Source organism: Salmo salar, chromosome ssa03, assembly GCF_905237065.1.
Source record: "Salmo salar chromosome ssa03, Ssal_v3.1, whole genome shotgun sequence".
NCBI classification, from domain to species: Eukaryota; Metazoa; Chordata; class Actinopteri; order Salmoniformes; family Salmonidae; genus Salmo; species Salmo salar.
Genome location: NC_059444.1, coordinates 41,593,582 through 41,614,215, shown reverse-complemented (window position 1 = coordinate 41,614,215; position 20,634 = coordinate 41,593,582). Strand labels below are relative to the sequence as shown.

The 20,634-nt window shown below is 45.0% G+C and overlaps 1 protein-coding gene across 4 annotated transcripts in view; it reads left to right on the top strand.

Annotated features, from left to right (window-relative positions):
* Positions 1-20,634, top strand: part of LOC106600469 (signal peptide peptidase-like 2B) — a 54,867-nt gene that overhangs the window by 31,089 nt on the left and 3,144 nt on the right. Inside the window, exons 9-15 of one of the 4 annotated variants that reach the window (XM_045714853.1) lie at positions 1,071-1,152; positions 6,569-6,643; positions 6,810-6,872; positions 10,555-10,654; positions 15,290-15,367; positions 15,526-15,686; positions 16,947-17,013. In XM_045714853.1, coding sequence (XP_045570809.1) covers positions 1,071-1,152; positions 6,569-6,643; positions 6,810-6,872; positions 10,555-10,654; positions 15,290-15,367; positions 15,526-15,686; positions 16,947-17,013 — 626 coding nt within the window. The remainder of the gene's footprint in view (positions 1-1,070; positions 1,153-6,568; positions 6,644-6,809; positions 6,873-10,554; positions 10,655-15,289; positions 15,368-15,525; positions 15,687-16,946; positions 17,014-20,634) is intronic. The other 3 variants (XM_045714854.1, XM_045714855.1, XM_045714856.1) reach the window with 3 other exon arrangements.

The following is a 20,634-nucleotide window of genomic DNA, read 5'->3' as shown; positions in this document are numbered from 1 at the left end:
AGACTGACCTTGAAAAAGGTCATGGCTCGTTTTGTTTTGAATTTTCTCAATGGCAGTATTAATCTGACCATTTTTGTACCCCCTCTCCTTTAATTTTCTTTGCGTCTCAGCCATATTTCTGTCGACATCTGATTAGTTTTTTTACAAATTCTTTTGATTGGACAGAATTGGCTGTAGTGCAGACTGTTTTTCAAGGGAAGTAGGTGAAACTGTTACGATCATTAGGTTTTCTGTAAAGATCAGTGTATAGAACATTATCTTCACACAAGATCAGAAGATCAAGAAAACTGATTTGACGTATCAGATTACATAGTAAATCTCAGATGCTCAGAACAGGAGTTAAGAAAAGCATGGAACACCTGGAGCTGTTTTGCATCACCCCTCCACAGAACAAAAATATCATCAATATACCATTTCCAAATAATGATGTTAGGCAAGAAAACATTTTTGAGAGGATTGAAAATAGACTGTTTCTCCATGTAACCCACATACAAATTAGCATAGTGAGGAGCCATGGGCGATCCCATAGCAGTACGGTCAAATATACTTATCATCGACTGGTATTTTCATGAACGAATATTTGAAAAAGCTGTATTTTGCTATGGGATTTTTTTATTCTCATGGACAATTGACTGGCAGCAATTTTATTTGTCGTTTTTTTAATGTATTTTATCGGCCAAAAGCCTGATTTAAAAAATTTTTAATTTAAGTAGGCAAGTCAGTTAAGAACAAATTCTTGCTTAGAATGACGGTCTACTGGGGAACTGTGTGTTAACTGCCTTGTTCAGGGGCAGAACGACAGATTTTTACCTTGTCAGCTCAGGGATTCGTTCAAGCAACCTTATGGTTACTGGCCCAACGCTCTAACCAACGCTCTAAGGCTACCTGCATCCCCCAAATTATTATTTATATATATAATTTGGCTATTATTTTATATATATAAAAATATATAAAACTAATAATTTGGAGGATGCAGGTAGCCTTAGAGCGTTGGTTAGAGCGTTGGGCCAGTAACCATAAGGTTGCTTGATCGAATCCCTATGTATATGTGTGTGTGTCCCCTCACCTAGGTGGGCGTGGGTGTTACAGGATGCCCTGGGCATAGCCTTCTGTCTCTACATGCTCAAGACTATCAGACTGCCCACATTTAAGGTGGGTACACCTGTATAGAGATCCTATAATAAGATTACTTTATATGTTTTTCTATGGGTACACCAGTATAGATGGAGCTCTATAATGTACTGACCATAGAAGTACAATCATTAGAATGGTATCCCCATTCAAGTTGTTCGTTTCTACATTATGGTTCAATAATCCAGACAGATATCAAAGAAAGCTCAGGCTAGATTTATTCACCGTCCTGGGTGTTGTAGCTTCCAAGACAAGATACAACGTTACAAGCACATATTTATAACCTCCGACTAGGCCAGGGGCGAAAATCTGATATCAAATTAGGAGGGGACAATTACATGACATTTTCTCAAGAGCAATTCCTGAGGGGGACACCAAAAGTAGTGCTGTAACACATAGCCTACATTGTAATATGGTAAATGTATATTGAGGAACCAAAGAAATAAGGTGTTTGCCGTACTCCTAACTACCGGTACCCAAAACTACACAACTAATCACAACAGCAATACCATTGCCTTTAACAAATCTTAGTTCAGTCACCAGTTTAAGTTGAGAGTGGGGGTATCCATGGCATTTTGCAATTATGTTCCTATTTTACAAGTAAAAAAAATTGAGAACCTTTCATAATTTTGCCAAACAAAGACTCAACAAACTTACCTGAGACTCCCTGTCTCTGCCAGTCTGTCCCTGCATATCTGTCCCCAACTCTGCTGTCTGTGTGCCATCTGTTGCCTGCTCTGCCTAATGACATCATTGTGAAACATTTCCATTAGAATTTCATTTCTTTCTTATGAACATTTTATCGACTAGTCTTTGAGATATTAGGCTACTAGGGTTCTTACTTTGCGTTTTGGTGTACTGAAAAATACTCTGATGTCCGTCTTTTATTTTTCTGCCATTTTTCTACCTGGCTGGCTGGCTACACACACACACACACAGTGTGTAGGTTATTTACAGTAGGAGATGGGCTTCTATCATCTTTTATCATTCTATTTGGGCTTCGATCTAAAAGGTAGCTAGCAAATGTGAAACGGATTAAAATGACAAGAGTTGACAGCTGTATAAGTTCACCATTTACACAACATATGCGGCAACCTTTTGTAATTTTAATAGTTTGTTTCATATTGGCTGGCTTCCAACAATAGCTGAATTTGCAAAGCTAGCGAGCACCAATTCCGTTTCAGTGGTGTTTGCTATAATCTTTGCTACCCGGGTTAAATAAAGGTGAAATAAAACAAATAAATAAATAAAAGTTCCCTTGCGACAATTTAGCTTTTGCAACGAGACCATTAAATATATTTAAGACAATGGTAGAAGAGAGTGTAGTTCTGTTCAGTTTGGACTCCAGTTTATCGCTAACCTTATCACAGGGACTTTGAAGCACTAACTTGCATCATCTGCTTGCTGATCTTGGAATAAATTGACGATAGCAAAGATTCCATCTTTGACGAGGCCACATAAATGGAATAGGTACTAGCTAGCTTAATAGCTAATATTTGCGTGCTAGCTCAGCATATTCAGCTAGTGTGTGTGCGCGATTGACTGGATTAACTTCACGTCAGTTACGTTCATTGAGTGCCTTTCAGACAGTGGATACGACCCCTCTGTTACCTTGCCAACTAAGGAACTGACAGTGGATCAAGCCATTGTGAGGCAAAGCGTGGGGGGGGGGTCGCAATCTTTTGAAACTTAAAAACGCGCAATTAAGTGTCTATAATCAGCACAATTGCTTTCATTGCGTATTATTAATATTATTTAAATTATTAGTTATGTTTCAGTAGTTATAGTTATGTTTCAGTGATATATTGGGGGGGGGACAAATCATATTTTTCCCAGGATGGGGGGGTCGTGTCCCCCCCGTCCCCCCCGGGATTTACGCCCCTGGACTAGGCCCCCCTTCCCAAACAGTACCAGTCAAAAGTTTGGACACACTTACTCATTCAAGGGTTTATCTTTATTTGTACTATTTTCTACATTGTAGAATAATTGTGAAGACATCAAAACTATGAAATAAAACATGGAATCATGTAGTAACCCCAAAAAATTATTTTAGATTCTTCAATGTAGCCACCCTTTGCCTTGATGACAGCTTTGCACACTCTTGGCATTCTCTCAACCAGCTTCACCTGGAATGCTTTTCCAACAGTCTTGAAGAAGTTCCCACATATGCTGAGCACTTGTTGGCTGCTTTTCCTTCACTCTGCGGTCCAACTCATCCCAAACCATCTAAAATTGGGTTGAGGTCGGGTGATTGTGGAGGCCAGGTCATCTGATGCAGCACAGCTGATGCAGCACCCTCCTTCTTGGTCAAATAGCCCTTACACAGCCTGGAGGTGTGTTGGGCCATTGTTCTATTGAAAAACAAATTATTGTCCCACTAAGCGCAAACCAGGTGGGATGGCGTATCACTGCAGAATGCTGTGGTAGCCATGCTAGTTAAGTGTATCTTGAATTCTAAATAAATCACCAACAGTGTCACCAGCAAAGCACCACCACACCATCACATTTCCTCCTCCATGCTTCACGGTGGGAACCACACATGCGGAGATCATCCGTTCACCTACTCTACGTCTCACAAAGACATGGCGGTTGGAACCTAAAATCTCAAATTTGGGCTCATCAGACCAAAGGACAGATTTCCACCGGTCTCATGTCCATTGCTAATTTTTCTTGGCCCAATCAAGTCTCTTCTTCTTATTGGTGTCCTTTAGTAGTGGTTTCTTTGCAGCAATTCGACCATGAAGACCTGATTCACACAATCTCCTCTGAACAGTTGATTTTGAGATGTGTCAGTTACTTAAACTGTGAAGCATTTATTTGGGCTTCAATTTCTGAGGCAGAGGTATCTGGGTCTTCCTTTTATGTGGCAGTCCTCATGAGAGCCAGTTTCATCATAGCGCTTGATGGTTTTTGCGACTGCACTTGAAGAAACGTTCAAAATTCTTGATATTTTCCAGATTGACTGACCTTCATGTCTTAAAGTAATGATGGACTGTCATTTCTCTTTGCTTATTTGAGCTGTTCTTGACATAATATGGACTTGGTCTTTTACCAAATAGGGCTATCTTCTGTATACCACCCTACCTTGTCACAAAACATCTGACTGGCTCAAACGCAATAAGAAGGAAAGAAATTCCACAGATTAACTTATAACAAGGCACACCTTTTTAATTGAAATGCATTCCAGGTGACTACCTCATGAAGCTGGTTGAGAGAATGCCAAAAGTGTGCAAAGCTGTCATCAAGGTAAAGGGTGCCTACTTTGAAGAATCTCAAATATACACTGCTCAAAAAAATAAAGGGAACACTTAAACATCACAATGTAACTCCAAGTCAATCACACTTCTGTGAAATCAAACTGTCCACTTAGGAAGCAACACTGATTGACAATAAATGTCACATGCTGTTGTGCAAATGGAATAGACAACAGGTGGAAATTATAGGCAATTAGCAAGACACCCCCAATAAAGGAGTGGTTCTGCAGGTGGGGACCACAGACCACTTCTCAGTTCCTATGCTTCCTGGCTGATGTTTCGGTCACTTTTGAATGCTGGCGGTGCTTTCACTCTAGTAGTAGCATGAGACGGAGTCTACAACCCACACAAGTGGCTCAGGTAGTGCAGCTCATCCAGGATGGCACATCAATGCGAGCTGTGGCAAGAAGGTTTGCTGTGTCTGTCAGCGTAGTGTCCAGAGCATGGAGGCGCTACCAGGAAACAGGCCAGTACATCAGGAGACATGGAGGAGGCCGTAGGAGGGCAACAACCCAGCAGCAGGACCGCTACCTATGCCTTTGTGCAAGGAGGAGCAGGAGAAGCACTGCCAGAGCCATGCAAAATGACCTCCAGCAAGCCACAAATGTGCATGTGTCTGCTCAAACGGTCAGAAACAGACCCCATGAGGGTGGTATGAGGGCCCGACGTCCACAGGTGGGGGTTGTGCTTACAGCCCAACACCGTGCAGGACGTTTGGCATTTGCCAGAGAACACCAAGATTGGCAAATTAGCCACTGGCGCCCTGTGCTCTTCACAGTTGAAAGCAGGTTCACACTGAGCACGTGACAGACGTGACCGAGTCTGGAGACGCCGTGGAGAACGTTCTGCTGCCTGCAACATCCTCCAGCATGACCGGTTTGGCGGTGGGTCAGTCATGGTGTGGGGTGGCATTTCTTTGGGGGGCCGCACAGTCCTCCATGTGCTCGCCAGAGGTAGCCTGACTGCCATTAGGTACCGAGATAAGATCCTCAGACCCCTTGTGAGACCATATGCTGGTGCGGTTGGCCCTGGGTTCCTCCTAATGCAAGACAATGCTAGACCTCATGTGGCTGGAGTGTGTCAGCAGTTCCTGCAAGAGGAAGGCATTGATGCTATGGACTGGCCCGCCCGTTCCCCAGACCTGAATCCAATTGAGCACATCTGAGACATCATGTCTCGCTCCATCCACCAACGCCACGTTGCACCACAGACTGTCCAGGAGTTGGCGGATGCTTTAGTCCAGGTCTGGGAGGAGATCCCTCAGGAGACCATCCGCCACCTCATCAGGAGCATGCCCAGGCGTTGTAGGGAGGTCATACAGGCACGTGGAGGCCACACACACTACTGAGCCTCATTTTGACTTGTTTTAAGGACATTACATCAAAGTTGGATCAGCCTGTAGTGTGGTTTTCCACTTTAATTTTGAGTGTGACTCCAAATCCAGACCTCCATGGGTTGATAAATTGGATTTACATTGATTATTTTTGTGTGATTTTGTTGTCAGCACATTCAACTATGTAAAGAAAAAAGTATTTAATAAGATTATTTCTTTCATTCAGATCTAGGATGTGTTGTTTAAGTGTTCCCTTTATTTTTTTGAGCAGTGTATATAAAATTAAAAAAAACTTTAAGTCCAAACTTTGGACTGGTACTCTATGTCTATGTAATGTGCTATATATTCATCTTAAGAGTATTTAATGGTATAAAACAGTAAAGATATAAGACACGGTTATAGATTGAAATTACTGCTCTATCACCAGACACTTGGCTCCTATTCAAACCTTATGGAATGATTCTTGCCCTCAGAGACAGGCCTTTGTACTTTCTCTCTGCCCAAATACAATGCACACAGATCATGCCATCTAACCCATAACACAATTACTACTGCTAGGCAAATTATACAATTATGTTAAAACAGGTTTAAGTCCGTATCCAACAAAGTCGATCGGTCTGTCATGGATTGTCTGGCGATCATTTTTAAAGTGATTTTATGTCTATGGTACTGACCACATTAAATAACTAACTAGGGTCACGAGTTGTACTGATGATCATGCATGCGTGTTAATGACCAGGACTTTCCTAACCACAAATCGGGGCTCTATGACACTCAATGACCTGTGTATCTAACCATGGGCATGAAAAGACAGTCATATTAATGTCTTCTTCCATGTTCTTTCTTCCAGGCCTGCACAATGCTGTTGGTGACCCTATTTGTCTACGATATTTTCTTTGTATTTATTACACCTCTCTTTACCAAGGTACGTCAGTCATTCATGGTTGAGCCCAACTTTTCAATAAGAAATAATGATACATTTTCATTCGAAAACGCTTTTTGTTACAGGACGAACTTAAATAACTAGAATTTGCTAGATAAATGTACCATACATTAAGCCACTACCATGTTTCCTGTGTTTCTCTCTTCAGAGTGGTGAGAGTATAATGGTGGAGGTTGCGGCTGGTCCCTCTGACTCCTCCACACATGAAAAGGTACAGTTGACATCATTAATCAATCGGTCAATCAATTGATTTTATATGTTTTGTTGTTGATTTGGCGTCACGAGTTGTTTTTTCACTTGAACCGATATAGTAATAGAAGTAAGAAATCATCTTTTGGAGTTCCGGAACTCCAATTTGAGCAGCAGCAGCTGAAAAATGAGCTCCTACAAATATTGAAATTTACATGGTTTTTAGAGTGAAGTACATCGGAAAAAAGCAAAAGAAAACTGCAAGACTGAATAGGAGAAAAAACAAGCAACAAACAAAGAAGATAGGCTTTTGAAAATAACTATTTTTCATAAAATTGTAGTTATCTTAGCAAGCTGAATTGTTTACCAGTTGCTAAGCAGTTGCTAGGGACTCTTTTGGAAGAAGCTAGCTAGCTAACGAAGAACAACAAAGAATATCTAGTTAACAGAAGAAAAGAAAGAGAAAATCAGGACAGAAGAAAAAGGATATCAAAGTGAAACAGTTCTCTAAAGACACAGGAGACAATAATACAAGAAACAACACTTCTGTAGCTTGTCAACTATGTGTCTGTCTATCCCTGTTCTCTCCTCTCTGCACAGGCCATACAAACGCTTCACACCGCGTGGCCGTTGCCACTCTAACCTGGTGGTCCCAGCGCGCACGACCCACGTGGAGTTCCAGGTCTCCGGCAGCCTCTGGAACTGCCGGTCTGCAGCCAACAAGGCTGAGTTCATCTCAGCCTATGCTACCCTCCAGTCCCTAGACTTCCTGGCGCTGACGGAAACATGGATTACCACAGATAACACTGCTACTCCTACTGCTCTCTCTTCGTCTGCCCACGTGTTCTCGATATACCCCTATGAGCATTGAGCCAGCGGGGTGGTGGCACTGGAATCCTCATCTCTCCCAAGTGGACATTCTCGCTTTCTCCCCTGACCCATCTGTCTATCTCCTCATTTGAATTCCATGCTGTCACAGTTACCAGCCCTTTCAAGCTTAACATCCTTATCATTTATCGCCCTCCAGGTTCCCTTGGAGAGTTCATCAATGAGCTTGACGCCTTGATAAGTTCCTTTCCTGAGGATGGCTCACCTCTCACAGTTCTGGGTGACTTTAACCTCCCCACGTCTACCTTTGACTCATTCCTCTCTGCCTCCTTCTTTCCACTCCTCTCCTCTTTTGACCTCACCCTCTCACCTTCCCCCCCTACTCACAAGGCAGGCAATACGCTTGACCTCATCTTTACTAGATGCTGTTCTTCCACTAACCTCATTGCAACTCCCCTCCAAATCTCCGACCACTACCTTGTATCCTTTTCCCTCTTGCTCTCATCCAACACTTCTCACTCTGCCCCTACTCGGATGGTATTGCGCCGTCCCAACCTTCGCTCTCTCTCTCCCGCTACTCTCTCCTCTTCCATCCTATCATCTCTTCCCTCTGCTCAAACCTTCTCCAACCTATCTCCTGATTCTGCCTCCTCAACCCTCCTCTCCTCCCTTTCTGCATCCTTTGATTTTCTCTGTCCCCTATCCTCCAGGCCGGCTCGGTCCTCCCCTCCTGCTCCGTGGCTCGACGACTCACTACGAGCTCACAGAACAAGGCTCCGGGCAGCCGAGCGGAAATGGAGGAAAACTCGCCTCCCTGCGGACCTGGCATCCTTTCACTCACTCCTCTCTACATTCTCCTCTTCTGTCTCTGCTGCTAAAGCCACTTTCTACCACTCTAAATTCCAAGCATCTGCCTCTAACCCTAGGAAGCTCTTTGCTACCTTCTCCTCCCTCCTGAATCCTCCTCCCCTCCCCCCCTCCTCCCTCTCTGCGGATGACTTCGTCAACCATTTTGAAAAGAAGGTTGACGATATCCGATCCTCGTTTGCTAAGTCAAACGACACCGCTGGTCCTGCTCACACTGCCCTACCCTGTGCTTTGACCTCTTTCTCCCCTCTCTCTCCAGATGAAATCTCGCGTCTTGTGACGGCCGGCCGCCCAACAACCTGCCCACTTGACCCTATCCCCTCCTCTCTTCTCCAGACCATTTCCGGAGACCTTCTCCCCTTCCTCACCTCGCTCATCAACTCATCCTTGACCGCTGGCTACGTCCCTTCCGTCTTCAAGAGAGCGAGAGTTGCACCCCTTCTGAAAAAAACCTACACTCGATCCCTCCGATGTCAACAACTACAGACCAGTATCCCTTCTTTCTTTTCTCTCCAAAACTCTTGAACGTGCCGTCCTTGGCCAGCTCTCCTGCTATCTCTCTCAGAATGACCTTCTTGATCCTAATCAGTCAGGTTTCAAGACTGGGCATTCAACTGAGACTGCTCTTCTCTGTGTCACGGAGGCTCTCCGCACTGCTAAAGCTAACTCTCTCTCCTCTGCTCTCATCCTTCTAGACCTATCTGCTGCCTTTGATACTGTGAACCATCAGATCCTCCTCTCCACCCTCTCCGAGTTGGGCATCTCCGGCGCGGCCCACGCTTGGATTGCATCCTACCTGACAGGTCGCTCCTACCAGGTGGCGTGGCGAGAATCTGTCTCCGCACCATGCGCTCTCACCACTGGTGTCCCCCAGGGCTCTGTTCTAGGCCCTCTCCTATTCTCGCTATACACCAAGTCACTTGGCTCTGTCATATCCTCACATGGTCTCTCCTATCATTGCTATGCAGACGACACACAATTAATCTTCTCCTTTCCCCCTTCTGATAACCAGGCGGCGAATCGCATCTCTGCATGTCTGTCAGACATATCAGTGTGGATGACGGATCACCAGCTCAAGCTGAACCTCGGCAAGACGGAGCTGCTCTTCCTCCCGGGGAAGGACTGCCCCTTCCATGATCTCGCCATCACGGTTGACAACTCCCTTGTGTCCTCCTCCCAGAGTGCTAAGAACCTTGGCGTGATCCTGGACAACACCCTGTCGTTCTCCACTAACATCAAGGCGGTGACCCGATCCTGTAGGTTCATGCTCTACAACATTTGCAGAGTACGACCCTGCCTCACACAGGAAGCGGCGCAGGTCCTAATCCAGGCACTTGTCATCTCCCGTCTGGATTACTGCAACTCGCTGTTGGCTGGGCTCCCTGCCTGTGCCATTAAACCCCTACAACTCATCCAGAACGCCGCAGCCCGTCTGGTGTTCAACCTTCCCAAGTTCTCTCACGTCACCCCGCTCCTCCGCTCTCTCCACTGGCTTCCAGTTGAAGCTCGCATCCGCTACAAGACCATGGTGATTGCCTACGGAGCTGTGAAGGGAACGGCACCTCCATACTTTCAGGCTCTGATCAGGCCCTACACCCAAACAAGGGCACTGCGTTCATCCACCACTGGCCTGCTGGCCCCCTACCTCTGAGGAAGCACAGTTCCCGCTCAGCCCAGTCAAAACTGTTCGCTGCTCTGGCACCCCAATGGTGGAACAAGCTCCCTCACGACGCCAGGACAGCGGAGTCAATCACCACCTTCCGGAGACACCTGAAACCCCACCTCTTTAAGGAATACCTAGGATAGGATAAAGTAATCCTTCTAACCCCCCCCCCTTAAAAGATTTAGATGCACTATTGTTAAGTGGTTGTTCCACTGGATATCATAAGGTGAATGCACCATTTTGTAAGTCGCTCTGGATAAGAGCGTCTGCTAAATGACTTAAATGTAATGTAATGTAAATGTAATGTACTAATCTATGCTCGCTGTCCTTCCTGTCCTTTCTCCAGCTTCCTATGGTGCTTAAAGTGCCCCGCCTCAACTCCTCCCCCCTGGCTCTTTGTGACAGGCCCTTCTCTCTGCTGGGATTTGGAGACATCTTAGTACCAGGTAACATTATTGTTCTATACTCTGCCCTGTACTCTATACCTACATGTTTCAAGCAGACCACCATAGTCCCTGTGCTTAAGAAGGCCAAGGTAACCTATCTAAATGACTATCGCCCCATAGCACTGTTAGGTTTTAAATGAACCTAGTAAAACTCACAGACGATTAGTAAAGCTTAAATCAAGTTTATTCACCCATTGGGTCACACAGCTGCATAAGACAAAGACATGGTTCCACCAGTGGTTTTTATATATATATATATATTGGGATATATCCCAATTTGGGTGACGTCCTCCTTCTATCTAAACATTGCATCTTTATTGTTAGGCAGGAAATTAAGTGATGCGGGCCATAAACTGTTCCTTCTCCCTTAGCGTGACGTGACCTGACCTGACCTCGGCCCCCTTCCTCACTAAACCACATCTCTCTACTCTTATCAGTCCCTGCCACATGTGATTGCCCTCCACCATATACATTCCTCCTACAGATAACCATTAACTTCTGGTGTTGACCCTAGACTCAATATTTCAATAGGATATCTGATAGTTAACACTATTCCAAGTTTAGGAGTCAGAATCCATCAGCACTCACATCTGTAGCCATGAAAGGCTTTGAAAGGCTGGTCATGGCTCACATCAACACCACCATCCCAGACACCCTGGACCCACTCCAATTTGCATACCGCCCCAACAGATCCACAGATGACGCAATCTCTATTACAGTCCAGACTACCCTCTCCCACCTGGATAAGAGAAATGTTGTTCATTGACTACAGCTCAATGTTCAACACCATAATCCTCTCCAAGCTCATCACTAATCTCAGGACCCTGGGACTGAACACCTCACTCTGCAACTGGATCCTAGACTTCATGATGGGCTGCTCCCAGGTGTTGAGGGTAGGCAACAAGACATCTGACACTCAACATGGGGGCCCCTCAGGGGTGTGTGCTTAGTCCCCTTCTGTATTCTCTGTTAACCCAGAACTGCGTGGCCGCACACGACTCCAACACTATCATCAAGGCGTTGAGGGTCGCCCCCCAGGTGATAAGGTTAGGCAACAACACATCTGCCATGCTGATCCTCAACACTGGGCCCCCTCAGATGTGCGTGCTTAGTTCCCTCCCTGTTCACCCATGCCTGTGTGGCCAAACTTGACTCCAACACCATCATTAATTTGCTGACGACACAACAGTGGTAGGCCTGGTCACCGACAATGATGAGACAGCCTGTAGGGAGGAGGTCAGAGACCTGGCAGTGTGGTGCTAGGACAACAACCTCTCCCTCAATGTGAGCAAGACAAAGGAGCTGATCGTGGACTACAGGAAAGGGCGGGCCGAACTGGCCACAATTAACATTGACGGGGCTGTAGTGGAGCGGGTCGAGAGTTTAAAAGTTCCTCGGTGTCCACATCACCAATGAACTATCATGGTCCAAACACACCAAGACAGTCATGAAGAGGGCACGACAACACTTTTTCCCCCTCAGGAGACTGAAAAGATTTGTCATGGGTCCCCCCAGATCCTCAAAAAGTTCTACAGCTGCACCATCGAGAGCATCCTGACCGGTTTCATCACCGCCTGGTGTGGCAACTGCTCGGCATCTGACCGTACAGTGCTACAGAGGGTAGTGCGTACGGCCCAGTACATCACTGGGGCCAAGCTTCCAGGACCTATACACTAGGCAGTGTCAGAGGAAAGCCCAAAAAATTGTCAAAAACTCCAGTCACCCAAGTTATAGACTGTTCTCTCTGCTACTGCTCGGCAAGTGGTACCAGAGCGCCAACTCCAGGACTAAAAGCCTTCTTAACAGCTTCTACCCCCAAGCCATTAAGACTGCTGAACAATTAATCAAATTGCCACCCGGACTATTTACATTGACTCGCTCCACCCCCCCTTTGCACTAACTCCTTTGACTCATCACATACGCTGCTGCTACTGCTTATTATCTAGCCTAGTCACTTTACCCCTACCTATATGTACACTGAACAAAAATATAAACGTAACATGTAAAGTGTTGGTCCCATGTTTCATGAGCTGAAATAAAACATTCCAGAAATGTTCCTTATGCACTAAAAGCTTGTTTCTTTCATTTTGTGCTCAAATTTGTTTACATCCTTGTTAGTGAGCATTTTTCTTTTGCCAAGATAATCCATCCACGTGATACGTGTGGCATATCAAGAAGCTGACTAAACAGCATGATCATTACACAGGTGGACCTTGTGCTGGGGACAATAAAAGTCCACTCTAAAATGCACACAACACCACAGATATCTCAATTTGAGGGAGTGTGCAATTGGCATGCTGACTACAGGAATGTCCACCAGAGCATTGAATGTGAATTTCTCTACCATAAGCCACCTCCAACGTCGTTTTAAAGAATTTGGCAGTACGTTCAACCGGCCTCACAACCGCACACCAAGTGTATGGCGTCGTGTGGGTGAGCGGTTTGTTGATGCAAATGACATGAACAAAGTGCTCCATGATGGCATGGGCAGGCATAAGCTACGGGTAACGAACACAATTGCATTTTATCAATGGCAATTTGAATGCACAAAAATACCGTGATGAGATCCTGAGGCCCATTGCGAGGTCCATTTTTAAGGTATCTATGACTAACAAATGCATATCTGTATTCCCAGTCATGTGAAATCCATAGATTAAGGCCTAATACATTTATTTCAATTGACTGATTTCCTCATATGAACTGTAACTCAGTAAAATCTATGAAATTGTTGCATGTTGTGTTTTATATTTTTGTTCAGTATACATACTGTATCTACCTCAATTACCTTGTAACCCTGCACATCAATTCAGACCCCTTGACCTTTTCCACATTTTGTTACGTTACAAAATTGTTCTCAATCTACACACAATACCCTATAATGACAAAGGAAAAACAGGTTTTTAGAAATGTTAGCAAATTTATTAAAAATAAAATACAGATTTACCTAAGTATTCAGACCCTTTGCTATGAGACTCAAAATTGAGCTCAGGTGCATCCTGTTTCCATTGATCATCCTTGAGATGTTTCTACAACTTGATTGGAGTCCACCTATGGTAAATTCAATTGATTGGACATGATTTGGAAAGGCACACCTGTCTATATAAGGCCCCACAGTTTACAGTGCATGTCAGCGCAAAAACCAAGCCATGAAGTCGAAGGAATTGTCCATAGAGCTCCAAGACAGTATTGTGTCAAGGCACAGATCTGGGGAAGAGTACCAAAAACGTTCTGCACTGAAGGTCCCCAAGAACACCGTGGCCTCCATCATTCTTATTTGGAAGAAGTTCGGAACCACCAAGACTCTTCCTAGAGCTCAGTTTGGCCGGGCAGAGCTGGCTGCCCGGCCAAACTGAGCAATAGGGGTAGAAGGGCCTTGGTCAGGGAGGTGACCAAGAACCCGATGGTCACTCTGACAGAGCTCCAGAGTTCCTTTGTGGAGATGGGAGAACCTTCCAGAAGGACAACCATCTCTGCAGCACTCCACCAATCAGGCCTTTATGGTAGAGTGGCCAGACGGATGCCACTCCTCAGCAAAAGGCACATGACAGACCGCTTGGAGTTTGCCAAAAGGCACCTAAAGACTCCCAGACCATTTGAAACAAGATTCTCTGGTCTGATGAAACCAAGCTTGAACTCTTTGGCTTGAATGCCAAGTGTCACGTCTGGAGGAAACCTGGCACCATCCCTACGGGGAAGCATGGTGGTGGCAGCATCATGCTCTGGGGGTGTTTTACAGCGTCAGGGACTGACAGACTAGTCAGGATTGAGGGAAAGATGAATGGAGCAAAGTACAGGGATCCTTGATAAAAACCTGCTCCAGAGCGCTTAGGACCTCAGACTGGGGCGAAGGTTTACCTTCCAACAGGACAACGACCCTTACCACACCGCCAAGACAACGTAGCAGTGGCTTCGGGACAAGTCTCTGAATGTCCTTGAGTGGCCCAGCCAGAGCCCGGACTTGAACCCGATCGAACATCTCTGGAGAGACCTGAAAATAGCTGTGCAGCTACACTCCCCATCCAACCTGACAGAGCATGAGAGGATCTGTAAAGGAGAATGCTAGAAACTCCCCAAATACAGGTGTGCCAAGATTTTTAGCTTCATACCCAAGAAGACTCGAGGCTGTAATCGCTGCCAAAGGTGCTTCAACAAATTACTGAGAAAATTGTCTGAATACTTATGTAAATGTGATGTATCCGTTTCTTCTTTGTCGTCATTATGGGGTATTGTGTGTAAATTGATGCACTGTATATAGCCAAGTTATCGTTAGTCATTGTGTATTTATTCCTCTTATTATTATTATTATTATTATTATTAATTTATTTTTCTCCTTGCATTGTTGGGAAGGGCCCGTTAGTAAACATTTCACTGTTAGTCTACACCATTGGTTATGAAGCATGTGGCAAATACAATTTGATTTACTCTACTCTTGTATCCTGTCTTCGTACCAGGTAACACCCATAGTGCCTAATCTAAATCTCATTTAGGGCCAGGAGTTTTCCCTGACCTGGACCTATATTATACAGCATCTTTCTGTGGCGAGATAAAGCTGCTATCTGAACTCGTCCCGGCTTAGCTGACATGGTCTCTCGCTCTCTACCTCGCTCTCTGCCTCACTCTCTCTGTGTGTGTCAGGTCTGCTGGTAGCCTACTGTCACAGGTTTGACATCCTCATGCAGTCCTCACGGTTCTATTTCCTGGCCTGCACTATCGGTAAGACCAACACATTTTGATTTGCATAATCTTTTTGATAGTCAAATCGACTTTGTTTGTAGTCTATAACAGACAATATTTGCTCCAACCAAGTAGTAACACACCTGATTCACGCATCCCCTACCTCTTTCACCCACTCCCTTGCTCCCGCTCTCCAGGTTATGGTATTGGGCTGCTCATCACCTTTGTAGCTCTGGCCCTGATGCAGATGGGTCAGCCAGCCCTGTTGTACCTGGTGCCTTGCACCCTCCTCTCCAGCCTCGCGGTGGCGCTGTGGCGCAAAGAGCTGCCCTTATTCTGGACAGGAAGTGGATTTGTGGTGATTACCAGTTTGATATGAGTGTCGCCGCCGCGAACGGAAAGAAGCATGTCTAGTGTTATGTACCAAACTTTAAATTCTAGGTTTACTGTTGAGTACCGTAGCCCTGAAAACTAGATATCGGTTTCTTTGTTCCCCCTGTCCTGCCCTCTCAACCCATACTGTCTTTTTACTGTGGGTTCTTTGCTATAGTCGGCTGCTGAGGGCTTCAGTGTCCATGAATGTCGCTGCCGATATCTGATCTGGGCTTGCCTTTATTCTTTACTACTATAATTATAGTCCTCTGCTGCTAGATACCAGTCAGATTGTCTTACAGTAGATTGTAATGCTGTGGTGTTAGAAAAGACACTATGCGTTATAGGGTTTTGGGTCATTAAACACCATTTGGTAGGTAGTTGACAACACATAGTATCTGGCGGTGACAAGGGAGTGTACTGTACTTTGTATCTCACCCCTTTTCTCTGAACTGCAAATTGTGAACATGTTTCTAGAAGCTACTGGGTTTTGTATCACAAGGTGCTCTTAAGGCTCTTGCTTTCCTGTTAATGTTTCCTCCCCCTTTGTGTGTCAGATCTATTGCTCAATGTACAGCCATACCTCTGCTAACAAGCTGCCCCACTATCTGTGGTCAGGGAGAGAAACGGAGACACACAGAGAGCAAAAACATAGAATTAGAGTTGGATAAATGTAGATCAAAGTAAAACAAAAATTTGCAAGGACTTATTATAGGATACTAACATCAAAACCTTTATTACAATTCACAATTCCATACCTAAAACCTTGATTTTTGATAAAATTACCTGAATGGACTATTACCACCAAGGACTATCAAGAAAACAAACTTCTAACAAACCAAAACCTTCAGAAGAAACACAGCGGAACCTGGAAATACCATCCACCACACAACTGAGTGAATAATGTTCAGTCTGAACCTTCTTTCTGAAACCAAACAGTAAATTACTGTCTCTAGGTAATTTTGTTATATAAAGCTTAATAATTAAGGCTATCAAGCTGCTAGGAAAGAATCTGACTGAAATTAGCACTGAAGTGTAAAGTGAGAGATGTGAACTCTTGGCCTAACAATGGCAGGAGAGTTTCACAGCCCCCCCCCCCAAATGTAGAGGCCTTTGAAGCCCCCTCCATCTGTGCAGAGAAAACAAACGTCTCTCACCTACTCCCATTGCCTGCTGCACTGCTGCTTGGATTCCACCTGGTGATCTGTTTGCTGTCTCCCTGGTTGTCTCCCCCTGTCTGGTACAGGTACCCCGCCACACTCCCCCTTCTCTCCCGAGCTTTCGATCGCCTCCAGCACACATGGACTGTTGGGGCAAGTGACTCTGAACTTACAATGGCTAGACCCAAGTTATATTTTTCTCTTGTGCTTTATGATGTTTGTCTCAAGACTCCTGTGTGCTTTGTTGACTATGAACTTGCTTGTTTACCCAGTCTGTGTGTTCCCACACTTGGGACTCTGACTCTCTATTGCAGGGCTGTCCAACCCTGTTCCTGGAGAGCTACCATCCTGTAGATTTTCGCTCCAACCCTAATCTAGCACACCTGACTCTAATAATTAGCTGGTTGATAAGCTGAATCAGGTTAGTTACAACTGGGGTTGAAAACCTACAGGAGGGTAGCTCTCCAGGAACAGGTTTGGACAGCCCTGCTCCATTGGTCACACAGACTTTTGGCCTCCCATCCTATTCTAACCACCTCTCGCCGGCTTTGTATTCATGTTACCTGATGAAATTGCTGTACAATATGATCTTGTTGCCATCTAATGAACATTCAAATGTCCTAAGTCAACACTGCAGAGCTCTCCCTGTCCTCAGCCGTGCTCTAATTGTTTTACTGCTGGGTTTTTTTCTGGAAATGTGCATGTACACCCTGGCCCCTCTACTGTTGCTAGCCTCAATTCTGACTTGTGCTCTGCTTCACTGATTTCTGCTCTCGGAAAAGCCTGGATTTTCTGCACGTTAACACTAGAAGCTTTTTACCGAAAATGGATCAATTGCAAGTGTGGGTTCACTGCTGCAATCCAGATGTGTTGGTCATTACTGCGACGTGATTAAGGATGAGTGTTTTGAACACTAATGTTAACCTTTTTCGGCAATACAGATTTTCCAAAGGTGTTGGAGTGGCAATCTTTACGAAGGATCACCTTTAGTGCTCGGTTGTCTCCACCAAGTCGATCCCCAAACAATTTAATTTGCTGGTTTTAGACGTTAAGCTTTCAAATAGCTCTTTGTTGACTGTTGCTGGGTGTTATCGTCCTTCATCAGCACCGGCCTGTAACCTACCTGCCCTAAGCTCTCTCCTGGCCCCTTACACTAAGTCTGAATTTGTCCTGCTAGGTGACCTAAACTGGGCTGTGCTTAAACCACCTGACCAAGTCCTAAAGCAATGGGACTCCCTAAATCTTCCTCAGATTATTACCAATCCTACAAGCTATGACTCCAAACACCCAGAAAAGGCTACTCTCCTTGATGTTATCCTTATAAATAATCATGATAGGTATCAGTCTGGTGTTTTCTGTAATGACCTTAGTGATCACTGCTTTACAGCCTGTGTTCTTAATGGCTGCTCAGTGAAACGACCTGTCCTGATTTTTCATAGACGCTTGCTAAAAAACTTTAATGAGCAAGCCTTCCTTCATGAGCTGGCCTCTGTAAATTGGTATAGAATCAGCTTGATCCCCTCTGTCGAAGACGCTTGGATTTGTTTTTATTTTCAGGGGTATCGTTAACAAATATGCGCCCATAAAGAAGATGAGAATTCAGCCCCTGGTTCGACCGTGGTCTGGTAGTTACACACACACACCTCAAGAATGCCATTTGGCAAATCGTTCGGCCCACGCATACTCAGGCTGACTGGCTCTCGTTCAGGCAAACTAGAAAAGTGCACTCAGGCTATCCGGAAGGCCAAAGTTAGTTACTTTAAGGAGCAGTTCTCTCTACGGGTCTAACCACAAGAAGTTCTGGAAAACGGTTAAAGACCTGGAGAATAAACCCTCCTCACAGCTGCCCATGTCCCTTAATGTTGACGATGTGGTTGTTACAGACAAGGAGCACATGGCTGAGCTCTCATCGCCACTTCATTAAGTCAGGATTCCTATTTGACTCTGCCATGCCTCCTTGCCCATCCAACATTTCCTCATCTCCCACCCCTTCTAATGTGACTATCCCCGATGCTCCTCCCTCTTTCCCCTGCCCCGCTACAAAGTTTCTCCCTGCAGGCGGGGTGCTAAAGGAGGTCCTTAAACTTGACCCCAAAAAAACATCTGGTTCAGATGGTTTAGACCCTTTCTTCTTTAAGGTTGCTTCCCCTATCACCGCCAAGCCTATCTCTGACCTTTTTTAACCTGTCTCTCGTCTCTGGGGAGGTTCCCATTGCTTGGAAGGCAGCCACGGCGTGTACTTTATTTAAAGGGGAGATCAAGCTCATCCTAACTGTTATAGGGCTATTTCTATTTTGCCCTGTTTATCAAGTGTTGGAAAAACTTCTCAATAATCAACTGACTGGCTTTCTTGATATCTAGAATATTCTCTCGGGTATGCAATCTGATTTCCGCTCAGGTTATAGATGTGTCACTGCAACCTTATAGGTCCTCAATGATGTCACCATTGCCCTTGATTCTAAGCAATGTTGTGCTGATATTTTGATTGACTTGGCCAAAGCTTTTGATACGGTAGACCATTCCATTCTTGTGGGCCAGCTAAAGAGTATTGGTGTCTCTGAGGAGTCTTTGGCATGGTTTGCTAACTACCTCAGAGTGCAGTGTATAAAGTCTGAACATCTGCTGTCTCAGACACTGCCTGTCACCAGGGGAGTACCCCAAGGCTTGATCCTAGGTCCCACACTCTTCTCAATTTACATCAACAACCTAGCTCAAGCAGTAGGAAGCTCTCTCATCCATTTATATGCAGATAGTTTTATACTCAGCTGGCCCCTCCCTGGATTTTGTGTTAAACGCTCCACAACACAGCTTTCTTATTGTCCAACAAGCTTTCTCTGCCCTTAACCTTGTTCTGAACACCTCCAAAACAAAAGTCATGTGGTTTGGTAAGAAGAATGCCCTCCTCCCACAGGTGTTATTACTACCGCTGAGGGTTTAGAGCTTGAGGTAGTCATGTCATACAAGTACTTGGGAGTATGGCTAGACGGTACACTGTCCTTCTCAAAACATATCAAAGATGTAGGCTAAGGTTAAATCTAGACTTGGTTGCCTCTATCGTAATCTCTCCTCTTTTACCACAGCTGCCAAACTAACCATGATTCAGATGACCATCGTACCCATGCTAGATTATGGCGACATCATTTATAGATCGGCAGGGAAGGGTGCTCTCGAGATGTTCTTTACCATTCGGCCATCAGATTTGCCACCAATGCTCCTTATAGGACACATCACTTCACTCTATACTTCTCTGTAAACTGGTCATCTCTGTATACCTGTTGCAAGACCCACTGGTTGATGCTTATTTATAAAACCCTCTTAGGCCTAATTCCCCCCATCTGAGATATCTACTGCAGCCCTCATCCTCCACATACAACATCTATTCTGCCAGTCACATTCTGTTAAAGGCCCCCTAAGCGCACACATCCTTGGGTCGCTCCTCTTTTCAGTTTGCTGCAGCTAGCGACTTTTATCTCCATCTCTTCATTCGAAGACTCAATCATAGACACTCTTACTGACAGTTGTGGCTGCTTCGCGTGAGATATTGTCTCTACCTTCTTGCCCTTTGTGCTGTTGTCTGTGCCAAATGTTTGTACCATGTTTTGTGCTGCTACCATGTTGTCATGTTGTGTTGCTGCCATGCTATGTTGTCGTCTTAGGTCTCTCTTTATGTAGTGCTGTGTGTTTTGTCCTATATATTTTTAATCCCAGCCCCTGTCTCCGCAAGATGCCCTTTGCCTTCTGGTATGTCGTCATTGTAAATAGGAACAAATTCTT